Genomic DNA, 17,166 nt, shown 5'->3' with positions numbered 1-17,166 from the left:
ACTGTGAAATGGTTAGATGTTTGCAGATACTGCAGAGAACAATGATTTTCTCTAAATTAGCTGCTTTCGTACATGTGGAGGTTCGATGTAAGTGCCAAATAGCTCTGGTTATAGCGTCTTTCACACTTATCACTTCTTCACCCATCTCCCCCAATATTCATAGCTCATAAAGAAAATAACTTTTCAGATGTAAAAGGAGGCACCTCAGCTGGACATGTAATAATAATGTTCCTTTTTAAATTGAACAAAATCTCCCTGAGGGCGGGATGTACTAAGCATTGCATCCGTGATGCGGTACATCCCCCTGACTCCGGGTACATACCGCGGTTCATATCAAGAATAATGCAAAGGAAAGCTCTCCCGATAAGAGATGTCCTTTGCGATGGGGACTTACGGTTTTAACACCCAGAAGTCCCTCTGACGTCCATTTGCACATGCCCAGGGGGCGATGGGAGGGATCTGATCGATCCTTCCCAAGGAATAGTGGCCCTGGATGAAATACTGCGGTGCTTAGTACATTTGGGGAATGTTTTACCGCATTTTTGCCTTAAGTACATCCTGCCCTGTGTCATAATCACCAAATTAGTTTGTAAGTTCAGCCATTTTATCAGACACCAAAATTGGCAAAACGCTAGTGTAACAAGTGCACACATTTCTCTGGGAGTTTCACATCTTTGATATAAATCAATTTGGCTCTTCATGACTATAGTGTAACGTTAGTTATGAATAGTTTACATATTCTCCTAGAGTTATCATTTTTCATGAAATGAAACTAAATCTGCTGCTCACTTGTCCTTGGTGGCGAGGCCAGGGACAACACCATGAAAGTTATACACTTTATTAATTTTGCCTCTCTCTCAAATTCACATTCAATTCTTTTATCTACCGATGCAAAAGAGGCTTTGGACAGGGTTAACTGGGACTTTATGAGGGCCTTCTGAGACATCTGGGGTTAGGGTCAACATGCCTCCAGAGAATACTTGCTTTATATGATGCTCCCTCTGCCAAAATGACAGCCTCGATCCCTAGCAGGGGTGGCAGCGGAGTGGGAGAAGGAGGATCGACACACTGCACAGGAACGCTCAGGTGCCCACCAGTGCAAAGTATCAAGCTGTCCGTGCCTGTCGTCGGACAGCCTGCTGGACCTATGACCCTGATGACCCAGCTCCTTCATTCTGTCCCCAGAGGTACACTCCGGATCTTGCTGCCACTCTCCTAAGCTCTGCCATTTTGTAATAAACATGTCTGAAGACCTGTCCTCCTCAGTATATTCACTTTCCATCATATATAGCCATTTTGTTTTAGTACAACAAAATGGCTCTCTATATGATGGAAAGTGAATATACTGCGGAGGACAGGTCTTCAGACCGTGGGGGAGCAATGTGGTTGTTTTTTTTTTTCCTGTGGGGGTGCAATGTTATTTCCTCTACGAGGAGCAATGTGTTATTTCCTCTGTGGGGGGGGGACGGACCTCGGAACAGGAAACAGGATAACAGTCCCTAATCCTATGGTTTTACTGTTCCTAATCCTATGGGGTAGTCTTTTCATTTGAGGCCATGGCCCTTTTTGCAAGAACACGGCCCTTACTGTGAGGTCAAGCCCCCTTTTTGGTGGCACGCACATAATTCATGTGTTGTACTTGTGGGAGGGGGGGGACGATGACACATTTTGTCTGTTCGCACTGGGAGCCCCGGCCCCTAGAAATGGCCCTGCTATGGCCCACTGCATTAGTTCACCGTGAAAGTTTAAATCACTAGTTTCCCACTAACAGCACTCCTGGCTGGGCTTTGCAGTTCCCAAGCCCCTCTCAGCATGCCAGCAAACAGACTGTTCTCTACTATGGCTGTGTCTCCAAGGTTGTCCTACATAGCACCAAGGACCTCACAGCTCTTGGCTTCCATAGGATGAGAATATAGAGCTTTCCAGCATCGGGCTCCATCTTATTCCCCTTCTCTCTGTTGGGGGTTCTCCCCTCCCGGGGATCCGAAACTTCCTCCACCCCTGTCTACATCCTCAGCAGTCTGCTTTTCCTTTCCGCTAACTGTCACCTACTGAATATATAACGGTCACTAAAGGTGCCCATCCACTAGACAATTAAGTTGAGCGATTGAACGATCGTTATCAATCGTTTGAAAAAATTTCTAAAACGACCAGCGATGCGCGTGCCCGCTGGTCGTTTAGACATCTATCATCGTGCAAACCTTTAGGGTGCATACACACACGATTTTTTGAACGATTATCGTTAACGATATCGTTTATCGTTCAATCATTGAAAAAATCATTCACTTTCTAAGTTAAAATGATGAACGATTATCGTTCATGCGCGTTCATGTTTGTAGTTTGCAGTTCAGTCAGACTGACCAACTCAACGATTTTCATTAAGGGAATATGCAAAAATCATTTGTAGTTCAAAAAAATCGTTCATTACACTTTAAAAAATCTGACAGAAAATCGTTCATAAAATCGTTGGTAACAAAATCGTTGTGTGTGTATGCAGCTTAAGAACTAATTCCAGAAACAGGAGGAAATCAATTAAATAGCTTCAGAAATTAATAAAATATGAAATAACCATCTGAAGACTTGTCCAGACTAGTATGGAAGCTGCTATAAATCTTGTAATTTTACGTAAGCCCCGGCACTTTTTTTATGATTTTATTAGGAAACAAGCACTGACATACAGACATACATATACATATATAAATAGCCGCTATTTGGGACCCTGGGTGGTTTGCTGACCCTGGTGAAAGGCTGTACAGTACTTCACTACATGCTGACTGGAATGTCGCCAACGCTCTGAATATGCAAGTTATACATTTCTGCTGTCTGTGATGAATTCCTGGTGAGTGCCCCTTTACTCTTTTTATAAACCTGAATCTTAGAAGAGGTCACAGTGGGAGACACCCCAGCCATTGGTATTGTATAAATGTGGGTACGGACTTTCTCTATAGAAGAGTCCTGGTGGTTTGGAACTTCTTCCATTTACGGATGATGGAGGCCACTGTGTTCATTGGGACCTTCAAAGCAGCAGATATTTTTCTGTACCCTTCCCCAGATTTGTGCCTCGAGACAATCCTGTCTCGGAGGTCTACAGACAATTCTTGGACTTCATGCTTGGTTTGTGCTCTGACATGCATTGTCAAGTGTGGGATCTTATATAGACAGGTGTATGCCTCTCAAAATCATGTCCAAACAACTGAATTTACCACAGGTGGACTCCAATTAAGCTGTAGGAACATCTCAAGGATGATCAGTGGAAATTTTGTGTGATTTTAGTTGTTTTTTTTTTTTAGAAAATTAGCAAAAATTGCAATAAAACTTTTTACACGTTGCCATCATGGGGTATTGTGTATAGAATTTTGAGAACAAAAATGAATTTATTCAATTTTGGAATAAGGCTGTAACATAACAAAATGTGGAGAAAGCATTGTGAATACTTTCCAGATGCACTGTATATGTATATGCACTTTCTAATTTGTACGCTTGCCACATTGCATACCACCATACCATATGACTATGGAGCAGTGTGCTTTGGAGTGACAAATCATCATCTGTCTGTCTGATGGACCTTTTGGGTTTGTCGCATGATGTCAGGAGAATGCTTACTTCCTGAAAGCAACCGCACTGCCAACTGTAAAGTTGGGTGGAGGAGAAATAATAGTCTGGGACTGCTTTTCATGGTTTGGCCTGAGCCCCTTTATTCTAGTGAAGATAAATTTTGTACTTCAGTATATAATAATGACATTCTAGAAAATTGTGTGGTTCCATATATGTGACAATAGTCAGTTTGGGGAAGGCCCTTTAATGTCAGTATAATTTTGCTACAGTGCACAAAGGAAGAACTTAATTGTCCCTCACCGAACACCTTTGAGATGGACTAGAATACAAGCTGCAAGCTAGGCCTTACCAGACAAAATTTGTGGCAACCTCACTGATGCTCTTGTGCAGTGGAGGCTCCTACCTTTAGACTTAAGGGGGGCTGCAATTGCCTAGCTACTGCTGGTTGCACAAGGTACTTCACAATCTACTTTAAATCACCTTAAGCCAGAGGTTCCCAAACGTGGTCCTCAAGGCACCCCAACAGTTCAGGTTTAAGAGATATCCATGCTTGAGTACAGGTGGTTAAATGAAATTGATGTACTGATTAAGGCCCTCATTCAGAGCCACTCGCTAGCGGCAGTACGCTCGTTCCGAGCAATGTTCGCACATCTGCGCATGCGCATGGTTTTTAGTACGCATGCACGAACCAGTCAGTGCGGCCGAAAAACATTTGTACGCAATATAGCGAGTGCCTGCTATTTTGAGTGACAGAATGAGGCGTATGTGGGTGGTAACAGGGGAAGGTGCTTGAAAACGGGGAGTGGAGATCCGTTCGCAGGCGTGCTTAAAGGTCAAAACGGGCGTTTTATGGGTGTGCATAATTAATATAGCAGCGTCAATGACCACGTCATTTGGTTTTTTTTAACTCAAAACTGCTCGCAAAATAGCGGTTGAAAAAATCAACCACAAGAATAGCGAGCAGTTCATATCCTGTTCGATGTACTCGATTAATCTAATAAATAGCGGACATGACGTATGGTGCGAGCGGCCAGGGGGCGTTTTTAAGAAATAAAAGAGCGTATGTTTTGCTCGCTCGTTCAGACTTAGAGGTGTGAACAGACTGCAATGTGCGAACGGATCATTTGCCTAGCCACCCCTTGTTTTTGAACGAACGCAAATAGCGAACGGCTCTGAATGAGGGCCTAAGTCACTTGTAGTCAAGTATGGATATCTTTAAAACCTGGACTGTTAGGGTGTCTGGAGGACTGCATTTAGGAAGCTCTGCCTTAAGCTATGGCATACATAACACGCCCATAAGACAGTGCATCTCTGTACGTCTGACTAGCTAACACAGGAAACCCCCAATATATATCTAGTATATTTCTGAGACTATGTGTCTCAATCATAACTGCAGTTCTGTGCACACACTGTGGGACGCAATGCACAGAGCGACTTTTTAGTGACTTAGACGGATGTACAGTTAACAAAAATCAACCATTTGTGCGAAGATCAGCATTGCATGTAACTCGGCATCAGGCCCAATGTGTTTGTGTGCAATCTGGATAGCATAGTTCAGGGTTCACTATATGTTCACTATTATATAAAATAAGCCACATCAGATACCTTTAATTACCAATTGTACTGTTATAAATACATTGTGGCTGTGTTTTAAAATAATTTTCCTTACTAAAGATTTAGGATTAATTTTACACCTGTCAGCGACAAGTAGAAAATGTATCCTATAACATTAGTAAGAGACATTATTTTATTACACTAAGCCGCTGTTATAAAAAAAAAAGAAATCAATGTATTTATAACAGTAAAGTTGATAATTCTATCTTATGTGTCTTATTTGATATAATAGTGAATATTGAGTCAGTTACGGTTTGCTCATGCCCAGCTGCAATGAAATAGCTACTAGGGCTGCACAGGCTGCAGTCACTGTTAGCACATTATGAGCAGCAATTAGCACAGTGTGGGCTTCAGTCAAAGAACAGGGATGACCATCGGTTGGTGAAACCATCGATGGTCATCCATTGCATAGTTGGTAACCGTTGATGGCCACTTGCTATATCACCATCGATGATACCACCGATGGCCATCACTACTGCTAATCACATTTTGAACTGGCAGTCCCATGGGGAGGAGTTTCCTCTCACTGAAACTACCATCCCTGTGTGAGATGATGAGCGGGAAGAGCTTCCAATTGGAAGCCTCTCCTGAGTCATCTCTGTCTCCTGCTCTCTGCCTGAGTGGACTCATGGGGGCACAGACGGGATCCATGGGCGGAGCCACGTGCTGGGGCCAAGTGCAGTGTGCCAGACAGGAGCTCACCGGGGGTTGCATCTGCAGTTCCGCAGCCCCTAGGTAAAATCCGTCACTTGTGGCTGAATGTATGTAAATCGCAGCAGCCATGTGCCAAAATGTACTGGTAAACCTTCCCAGAAGAATGGATGCTGTTGGGGGAAATGGGGGACCAACCTCATTTTAATGCCCATCAGTGACATACAGTGAGATCAATGGCTGGGGAGGCACACATGGAGATGGGTCTGAGGACCTCATTCAGAGTCGTCGTTGCGGCCGCACGGACGTACGCCACTGATCGCTAAACTGCGCATGCGTAACGTTCGCAATGTGCGTGCGCAAACTAGCTGCTACGAACAGAAATTTCTCTGTCCTTGAACACAGCCAGGTCGGTAGTTTGAGTGACAGAATGAGGCGTTTGTGGGTGGTAACAGGGGAAGGTGCTTGAAAACGGGGGAGTGGAGATCCGAACGCAGGCGTGCCTAATTATGCGAACGGCGTTTTATGGGAATGCATAATTAACAAAGTAGTGTCATGGCACATGTGACATGGGTGGTTTGTACACTGACCTGATCGTAGTGCTTAAGAGAGGGTATGGTCAACCTTAATCTCTACGACCAGCTCCGATGGTTACCGATGGTCTCGATTAATCCTTATAGGGCCGGAGATGACGTGTAAAGCGTACGAGAAGGGGGCGTATTTTTTGTCTTACAGCCGCATCCTCCCCTTGGTCGGCCAGCTAACGATCCGATCTTAAGGACTCAACTTGCGAGTGCATCATTTGCATATCCGGCCCCTTTTCCCTTACGACCGTACGGCCGCAACGACCGACTCTGAATGAGGTCCTGAGTGCTGGGAGCCTGTCTCACCCCCTACTCCTACTGTAACTCTCCCCTCACTACACTAGTTTCCGCATATTTTAGTTACCAGGATATTCATCATCAGGGGGCCCAAATGGACAATTTGATATTCAGCAAACTCCGTAAACTTGCAGTTTGCTGCCGAGAACAAGCACCATCTTCAGATATTGCTTGTTCTCGGATCCCTGCTCTTTACTATGGGAAGAAGTTCCGGGGATGCGAAGAGGGATCCGAGCAGATCCCTCCACCGCCTCCTCACTACCTCCCCAGTGGCTTTGCGCATGTGTAGCCAGGACGATGGGGAGGAGGTAAGTAACACAGCTACTTCTTTAGCTGCGATACTAACCAAGAGGACAGCTGCTTATCGGAGCAGCTGTCCCCGCTCCGGAGCAATGATGAATTGCTCCGGTGTCAAGTTTCCCCCGCTGCGAGTTGGATACTTAAGTATCCTTCGCAGCGAGATCAATACTTAATCATCGGTTGAATAGGCTCCTCAGGGTCCATTGATTCTCCTACCTGCATCACAGTGTTTTCTCTTGCTGCTGAGTGCTGACTGAGCTCCGATCTCTAAACACTGCAGTGCGCTTCCTGGACACATAACACATCCAAGGTGTCCATCAGTGATCAAAGAATGTCCCCCATACTCAGAGGCATACCTCTATTAGCTGTCTTTCTTTGCAGCTTACTGCCTGTGGTGTGGCGCCGTCCACAACTCTGCAAGCAGTGTCTGACTATACAGAAGCGAGGCTGAGCTGTTGCTGCCTCATCTCTCATCTCCCTGCTGTCCCAGGGAGCTCCACAAAGCTGGTGAGTGTTAACTATAAAAATGATTACAATAAGCAAAGAAGATGTTTATAAGTTCTAAGGGGTCTATTTACTAAGCAGTGTTAGGAGAAGTGAAGAGTGAAAAGTGATAAGCCAATCAGCTCCCAACTGTCATTTTTCAAACACAGAGATGGCAGTGAGGAGCTGATTGGCTGGCACCTTATCACTTTTCACTCTATACTTTTCACTTCTCCTAAGTAACACTGCTTAGTAAATAGACCCCTTAATTTCTTATTTGTATTATTCTAATCATTTTTATATCAAATCTCAGGAGGATAACAGGGGAGGCTCTGGCTATCATGACTGTACGTCCCTGATGCCCATGGATTTTGAATGAGATGTTCAGCAAGCACATATGGGTGTGATGTTTGGGTGTTCACATACTTTTGGCTACATAGTGTAAATATATAACAATTGTGTTCAGTAGGAAAAATGTCAAACTAGCAGAAAAGTCAATATTAATAACTAAATGCATCTGGCAGCAGCTAATCTGATTTTACTAATGATTATTCTACTAACAGCGACTGCTCTGATCTGTCTGATCTGAATATATGGTTTCTGTGTAGTACAGAAGTACAAAGGGGAGCTTTGTTGTGTCTTCCATATAACCCTTATCTTTCTGGAACATGAGCTTTACCAAACACAAGCTATAATTTTTAATCAGATGGCAACAACTGACAGACTTCTCTGAATGCACAGAATTACCTTTCTCTGCTCAGAGTTTATGGTGTAAATCAGAGCTGGCCAAATCCTTTATTCAGTTTAGTGGGTCTTTCATGTTACCAGACCAGTACATAACATGATTCTCAAGCATGCGGGAGCTATTGTCAATCTATAAAAAGTGGAGTTTAGGTCTAATGATAAAAAGGCTGACTCAGTGTTGCGCTCAACTGCGTTTTGCAGAAAGATTTAGCAACTTTTATCCCTGCTCATGAACATACGCAATTATGAGCAAGTAGGAGGGATTCACAGCCGTACGCAACTAGCAAGTGGTGGGCCCAATGCAAACATATGATTTTGGCCACCCTAACCTACCAGAACCTCTACCAATTAATACTTGTTCTAGTTTTATTGCCACACCCTGATCCAAGTTACCTCTGTCATTAAAGACACCTACCCTTTTCCATATCATTATAGTTTTTTTGTATTTTTATACTACCCTTACGTTACAGAGATGTCACCCATAGTCAGTGGCGTCACCAGGTGCGGTGACACTCGGTGTGGCACTATGAACCCTGTGATAGAGTTCACGCCCCATGTTCTGTGCAGTTTTGGGGCAGTGGTCACATCACTCTGGGGGCTTGCCCAGCGGTCCGGCCATAGGGGTGTGTGTAGTGGATGGTGTGCGTCATCCATCACCGGTGCTCACCACTCGGTGACACCAAAATAGCAGAGTGGCTCTGCTATTTTGGTGTCACCCCCTTGGCCTACACCCCCCTAGTGACACCACTGCCCCTAGTCACCATTCCCATGTAATATGTGTCCATAAGCTCCTGACATTTGTCCGCAGCACCTTGTACTCTTGAAATAATCTTGTCCCACGGAATAAAATGCCATTTTTTGCCTACAGGTGTAAAGGAAGGTGCACACTATAGTAACCGGCATGTGATATGTATTCATCTCTCGCCAACTGAGATAAACTGAGCTGAGGTCATTTGTTACCTGTGAAGAAAATGTACGTGGATCCAGTCTTAGATTCATCCTTTCTGCAACCGCCATTGTCACAGAGCTGGGCCCAGCAGCTAAACTCCCCGGTGTCTGCGGCTGAGGAGTTAATCAGGATCAGCTGCCCATATCTGTCAAGTTGTTTAGTGCTAAAGAGGAAACAAAGCACAGTACACTGTTCAGTCTCATAGTACGATCCCTTCCTGTAACCTCTACAATGATCTCTAATGTTTACATGTTTTCTACATTTAAACTATACCATCATTTTGTGTACTTACCTTATACAATTGTAGTGATTAGAATAAAAGACTAGCCTGAGGAGTGCATATGTTTATATATCAATAAAAAGATATGGCACAAGCTTTGGGGGGTTTGTAGCAAAGTGAATTGCGCAGCAGGATCTCTACACGCTCATGCTCACTAGATGACTGAGAGGTCTATTTACTAAGCAGTGTTAGGAGAAGTGAAAAGTGATAAGGTGCCAGCCAATCGGCTCCCAACTGTCATTTTTCACACAGCCTGTGAGATGGCAGTTAGGAGCTGATTGGCTGGCACCTTATCACTTTTAACTCTTCACTTTTTCACTTCTCCTAACACTGCTTAGTAAATAGACCCAAGAAACCGCTCTGTACCAACCGTCTTGGTTATGTTCCTATTGCAGTTACCTGGGTTGAATTAATTAATTGGCGATGAAGGTGTTTTTAAATTAACAATTTCACCCAGCCAAAGTGCTCCGATAGAAAAATAAATTGGCGATCTCTGGAAGCAGAGCATTTTGTAGCGGGTATAAGCTGATGTTGGATATCAGCACATAGGCTACCCACTTTCCAGATGAACAAATATTACTGCAGCTACTTCTTATGTGGTTTTAGCCCCAATTCAATACTCTGTGCTTAATCCAGTTAGGGTCCTGCGAGCCATCCTTAAGGCAAACTCACACTGTGAATTCCATTTACAATCCAAATCCAAACTCACATTTATTTTACAGAGGAAATTTGCCTTTTTTTGTGCGCCATCCCCTAAGAGGGTGAAACGGTAGGGCAAATCTTTATTTGGAAGTAAAAATTTAGGGACAGAGAACCTCATTCAGAGTCGGTCGTACCCAGCGATGTTCGAAAACAGCGCATGCGTAAGTTTCGCAATGCGTATGCGCAAACTAGCTGTTGCGATTGGAAATTTCTCTCTCCTTCAACTTGGCCAGGTCGTTAGTTTGAGTGACAGGATGAGCCGTTTGTGGGTGGTAACAGGGGAAGGTGCTTGTGAACGGGGGAGTGGAGATCCGAACGCAGGTGTGCCTGACTATGCAAACGGCGTTTTATGGGAGTGCATAATTAACTAAGTAGTGTCATGGCACATGTGACATGGGAGGTTTTTACACTGATTAGATCGTAGTGCTTAAGAGAGGGTATGGTCAACCTTAAGCTCTACGACCAGCTCCGATGGTTCCCGATGGTCTCGATTAATCCTTATATGCCCGGAGATGACGTGTATTGCGAACGAGAAGGGAGCGTCTTTTTAGTCTTACGGCCACTCCTCCCCTCGCTCGTCCAGCTAACGATCCCATCTTAACGACGCAACTTGCGAGCGCTTCATTTGCATATCCAGCCCCTTTTCCCTTACGACCGAGCGGCCTCAACGACCGACTCTGAATGAGGTCCAGAGTGCAGAACCTCTGGTACATCCCTCCCAATGACTGATGATGCACTTGGAGCATAATTCTTTATAGCATATTTTATAGCATCATTTGGCCAATAAAGATGTGTAATTGGGTTTAATGCCATGGACATGTATTTGGAGGTGTTGTATCGCTGGGAGAAGGATTTTTGTACTAGCAGATGAGAGGTAAAAGTATTTACAAACTTGTATTAAAAAAAAAAAAAAAAAAACTGAAAAATGACTATACACAATGTTGGAAAGACTTTCATTTGGGTAAAAACACTTGCTTGCTATCATTTTCCACCATCAATAGAAAGTAAAAAAATCAGCCATTTAGCATTGTTTAAAAATCTCCAATACTGTCTTTATAGCCACTAACAGCCTTCTATATGTTCCTATTATCTCAGGTATCACTTTTTTGTTGTCCAAGATGGTTTCCCATTTTTTCTTGCAGTTCTTCCAGGGGCTATATTTACTAAAGTGAGAGTTTGAATCTGATTGGTTGCTATGGGCAACATCTCCATTTCTAGAAACTCTCACTTTAGTAAATATACCCCCAGGTTACATTTTGCAGCAAAGTCACACACTTCTAAGTGGATCTCATATTTCTCAGGTCCGCATATTCGAGCGATGTATGTGAGTTTCATCAAACAAACTCACTTTTGCAAACGTGCAAATAATTGGATTGAGCCCTTTGCAGAGGCGGTATAAGAGAGGAATGGGCCCATGTGCATTTTCCCAGGGATTTTTGCAGCCAGCATGGGGCCGGCGGAGTGGTAAGTATATTTATATGGGTGCAGGATATGCGGTGCGTGGGCCCCCCGTGCCCAGGGGCACGTGTGCACCACACACCTTGCACCCACTAGAGATAAGCCATTGGCCCTTTGTATGCATATTCTAAAAAATAAACCTGCCTACTTCCTCACTTACAGTTAAATTGATCTCATGCAGTCTAAAGAGTTATTCCACATACACACTAGACGATATTTATGGACGATAACGATATTGTTATCGTCCAGTGTGTATGCAGGGAATAATCAACGATGCATGCTCCCGCGGGTCATTAACGATATCCCCAATCGGGTGAACATGCAGCTCAATCTGGGAATATCGTTAATGATGCTGTGTTGCCGAATGCAGCATGGCTTGCTCCCCCCTCTGCATTGTTTGTTGTGGCCAACATCGGCAATTGTGTATACACTTGCTGATGTTGGCACCCCCGCTGGGCCCACCGCGTCCAATATCGCTCATCACACACATCGTCTAGTGTGTATGAGCCTTTACACTGGCCCTGACAATTTTTTGTCATACATATAATAATAGGAGGGGAGGTATGGAAACCAATGAACCATTAACACATATGGTAGTTAGCATTTACAGTAATCATTGCACAATAAGATGTATTTTGCTTAAGACAGATGTAAACTCATCAGTCAGTGAGAAAAATAACTAGGAATGATTACTCAACTTTCAATCATAGGCATACGGAAGAGAAATACAGTGGGTAAAATAAGTATTAAACACATCAACATTTTTCTCAGTAAATAATATATTTGTAATGGGACTATTGTAATTACATTTTCACCAAATGTCAGCAACAACCCATGTAATCCACACATGCAAAGAAATCAAACCATAGATGTCCATAAATTAAGTTAGGTGTAATAATGTGAAATGACACAGGGAAAGAGTATTGAACACGCTTACTGAAATTTATTTAATACATTGTACAAAAGCCTTTGTTGGTAATGATAGCTTCAAGACGCCTCCTGTATGGAGAAACTCAGAGCCGTAACTAGACTTTTTGGTGCCCTGTGCCAGAGAGAGCATTGGACCCCCCCTGCCATTTTAAGTAGGGACATAAGATAGTGCACCTGAAAAAGGGCCATGGCCTCATGGGGAAGGGCCAGGGAAGAGATAGGGGCAGCCAGGAGATGCTGGGGATAAAAGAAGTTGAAGCTACAAGTGAGAATGATAATAAGCAGGAAACTTGAAAGGCCCAAACAGCTCCCCTTGCCATCCTGCCATGTGGTGCCCTGTGCCATGGCACTGGTCGCACCACCCTAGTTACGGCCCTGGAGAAACTAGTCGCATGCATTGCTCTGGTGTGATCTTGGCGCAGTCTTCCACACAAACAGTCTTCAAATCTTAAAGGTTCCATGGGCCTCTTCTATGAACTCTGGCCCTGATTCAGAGCCGGACGCTCTGACAGAGCGCTCGCTCTGAATCAGGGCCATCCTTCTTCATTTTTAGAGCGGCCTCCTGGCCGCTCATATAGATGTGACCCACAGCTATAGCGAGCGGCCAGGAAGATGGTCGCGATGGTCAAGACCATCGCGACCATCGGGCTTGCGACGAGACCCTTGTGGTAGGATCTCGATGCTGCAAGCCCTGGAGTGCTTTTGGCTCTATCAGAGCCGAGAGCACTCCCACTGACATCACTTGCGATGTCAGTGTGGCCGGCCCTAGACGGTAGGCATTCCCATGGGAACGCCCACCAAATGGGGGCGTGCTGTCACTCACCATCGACAGCACGCCCCCTTTGTAGCGAGACCCAGATCGACGGCTTGCCCGTCGCTATCCGGGTCTCGCGCATGCGCACGACGGAGCCGCCTCCGTCGTGCGCATGCGCACTGGGCCAACATCGACCCGCTTGCAAGCGCTCGGCGCTCGCGAGCGGGTCTGAATTAGGCCCTCTGATCTTTAGTTCTAACCGTAGATTTGCAATTGGATTCAAGTCAGGTGATTGACTGGACCATTCTAGCAGCTTTATTTTCTTTCTCTGAAACCAATTGAGAGTGTCCTTGGCTGTGTGTTTGGGATCATTGACTTGCTGAAATGTCCACCCTCATTTTATCTTCAGCATCCTGGTAGATTTTTATCAAGAATGTCTCGGTACATTTTTCCATTCATCCTTTCTTGAAGGATATAAAGTATGCCAGTACCGTATACTGAAAAACAGCCTCACACCATAATGGTTAGTTTTCAGAATTTGTAAAATTAGGATTTAAAACTTCAGATTTATTGGTGTTAAACTTGTAGTTAGATACCCTACTGAACTAATTAGCAAGAGACACAGGGCCTGATTCAGAGCCGCTCGTAAGCGGCCGCTCGTTCGTTCCGAGCGATGTTTGCCCAACTGCGCATGCGTACGGATTTTAATACGCATGCTCGAACCAGTCAGTGCAGCCGAAAATCGTTTGTTCGCTAAATAGCGAATGCCTGCTATTTTGAGTGACAGGAGGAGGCGTATGTGGGTGGTAACAGGGGAAGGTGCTTGAAAACGGAGAGTGGAAATCCGAACGCAGGCGTGCTTAAAGGTCAAAACGGGCGTTTTATGGGTGTGCATAATTAATACAGCAGCGTCATTGACCACGTCACTGGGTTATTTTATAGTCAGAACTGCTCGCAAGATTGTGGTAGGAAAAACCAACCACAAGAATAGCGAGCAGTTCATACGCTGGTCGATGTACTCGATTAATCTAATAAATAGCGGACATGACGTAGGATGCGAGCGGCCAGGGGGTGTAGTTATCCAAAAAACGACCGCAAGTTTTGTTCGCTCGTTCAGACATGGAGGTGTCAACAGACCGCAAAGAGCGAACGGTTCATTTGAATAGCCACCCCCTTTTCCTGAACGACCGTCCACAAATAGCGTCCGGCTATTAATCAGGCCCACGGGTATTAGAGATGGACATTAAGGGCTCTATTTATTAACATTATTTTTACTAAAATAAAGTGAAAAAGGGTGTTCTCACACCCTTTCACATTATTTTAGTTTCACCTAAAGTTACTAAAGGGCAACTGGAGTAGAATTCATAAAATTCGACTTCAACCCCTAATTATCACTTATTTTTAGTAATCAAATCGCATTTCCCATAATTGTAATGGGAAAAGCGATCTGCCTGGCAGTAACTAAAAATAAATTATGAAAAAATACTGGGGGAAGCCCTGTGATAATAACGCCACCTGGAGGTGGCGTTATCCAGGGTCTCCCCCAGTTACCGGACTCCTGCTCTGCTCTAACATGCAGAGCAGAGCCTGGAGCAGGCCCCAGATACACTGTAAAAAAAAAAAAAAAATAGTAAAAAAAACCTCCAGGAACCGGAGATCAGGGCTCCGGTGTCCAATGATGTCCTCCCTCCGGTCAGCTGGTCTCCCATCCTGCACTGGGACCCGGTCAGTGCAGGATGGGAGATCAGCTGACTGGAGTCATGGAGGACATCACCGGAGCACCGATTACCGGAGATAAGTGTAATTAAGGAAAGGGGTGGTCGAGATCACAGGGGCGTGGCTTAATGGCAGGGGCGGGGCTTAGCGACGGCCGGTCGGCGCATGCACTGGCACTTGTCACTGTATTTTTCGCGAAAATACCGTTATAAGTGTGTAAGTGTGCGGAGGGGATTCACAGGGACAGAACTTTACCGCAAGCTCTGTCCCTACAAGCAATTTTTAGTAAATTCCTGTGGTATTGGCTGAATTCGCAATGTGAATTCAGTCGATAATATCACACTACAACCTGCATTCAATATGCGGATTGTAGTAAATAGAGCCCTAAGACATTTAGGGGTATATTTACTAAAGGTTTTTAGAAGTGGAGATGTTGCCCACAGCAACCAATCAGATTCTACTTAACATTTATCTAGCACCTACTAGAATATAATATCTAGAATCTGATTAGTTGCTATGGGCAACATCTCCACTACTTAAAAACCGCACTTTAAAGCATACTTGCCAACTCTCCCTCATTGTCAGGGAGACTCCCTGAAATAGTAGCAATCTCCCTGTCTCCCTGAAGAGTCTAGCAATCTCCCTCATTTCATCCTTACCCCCATTATGAAGCTGTTATATTAAAAAACAGAGATATATACATTCAAATGGGATCATTAGTGTCATTTCCTTGCATTGGTTATTATAAGGCACAATGATCCCTATGAATTTCTGCAAAGTATTAGTGTGTTTTCATCAACAAACAGATCTTACTAACTGCTTTTGGGCTGGTTTACATTTGGATGTAAGTCAGGTTTAGGACACGCCTCTCAGATTTATCAGTACACGCCCACTGTAACATGCGCTCATAGGTGCTGCTTTCACAATCTCCCTGAAATGCTTTTTCAAAAGTAGGCAAGTATGCTTTAAAATATACCCCTTAGAGTTCCTAAGGATATACTTCTAATTCTAAAAACATCAGGATCCAGAAATGTTCATCATAATAATTAGCGGTAAATCTATCTAAACCAGGAGCTGAGGCATTTTTAAGCTCCATGATAGTTTAGTTGATTTTCTCCCTAGATATTTCTATAGGAAGGAACTCTTTCTATAATGCAGATAGCGGTGCCGAAACTAGGATATCTGTCACCCGGTGCAAGGCAACAATTTTGCGCCCCCTACCTTCCCATACCTGGATTTTGTCCTTGCTCCTCCATAAGGCAGTGCACTAGTCAAATGTCCCTGGTATACTAACTTACATTATTCCACATACCATAATACCCATTACACATTATGCCACACACTGTAATGCCTATTACCCAAGTGCCACTTACATATTTGCCCGACACCATTTTATGCCCCACAGTAAGGCATAAAATAATTAATTTAATTACTTTAAAATGACCTGCCCATTGTCAGGGGTTCCATGCTTGTTGCCAGGGGGTTTCATGCTTGTTGCTATGGAGTTTATACTCGTTGCCTGGGGTTACATGCTCATTGCCATGGGGTTTATGCTCGTTGCCATGGGGTTTATGCTTGTTGCCAGGGGGTTTCATGCTCCTTGCCAGGGGGTTTCATGCTCCTTGTCTGGGATTTCATGCTCGTTGCCAGGGGGTTTCATGCTCATTGCCAGGAGGTTTCATGCTCATTTCTATGGGGTTTATGCTCGTTGCCAGGGGTTACATGCTCGTTGCCATGGGGTTTATGCTCATTGCCATGGGGGTTTATGCTCGTTGCCATGGGGTTTCATGCTCCTTTCCAGGGGGTTTCATGCTCCTTTCCAGGGGGTTTCATGCTCCTTGCCAGGGGGTTTCATGCTAGTTGCCAGGGGGTTTCATGCTCATTTCTATGGGGTTTATGCTCGTTGCCAGGGGTTACATGCTTGTTGACATGGGGTTTATGCTTGTTGCCAGGGGGTTTCATGCTCCTTGTCTGGGCTTTCATGCTCGTTGCCAGGGGGTTTCATGCTCATTGCCAGGGGGGTTATGCTCGTTGCCAGGGGGTTTCACGGGAGAAGATGCAGCTTTCAGCATCTTCTCCTGGCACTTGCACTGGCCTAACAGATAGGACCTCTAGTGTCTGTCTCCTCCTCGGTGGCGGTCATTTTTGG

General features: G+C 44.5%; 1 protein-coding gene across 1 annotated transcript in view; it reads right to left on the bottom strand.

Annotated features, from left to right (window-relative positions):
• Window positions 1-17,166, bottom strand: part of PDGFRL (platelet derived growth factor receptor like) — a 207,658-nt gene that overhangs the window by 22,743 nt on the left and 167,749 nt on the right. The window contains exon 3 of the mRNA XM_088478803.1: window positions 9,189-9,340. Coding sequence (XP_088334929.1) covers window positions 9,189-9,340 — 152 coding nt within the window. The remainder of the gene's footprint in view (window positions 1-9,188; window positions 9,341-17,166) is intronic.

This window comes from Taudactylus pleione, unplaced genomic scaffold (assembly GCF_031769625.1).
Source record: "Taudactylus pleione unplaced genomic scaffold, aTauple2 ptg000218l, whole genome shotgun sequence".
In the NCBI taxonomy this organism is placed as follows: domain Eukaryota; kingdom Metazoa; phylum Chordata; class Amphibia; order Anura; family Myobatrachidae; genus Taudactylus; species Taudactylus pleione.
This window is presented reverse-complemented; position numbering and strand designations above follow the sequence as displayed.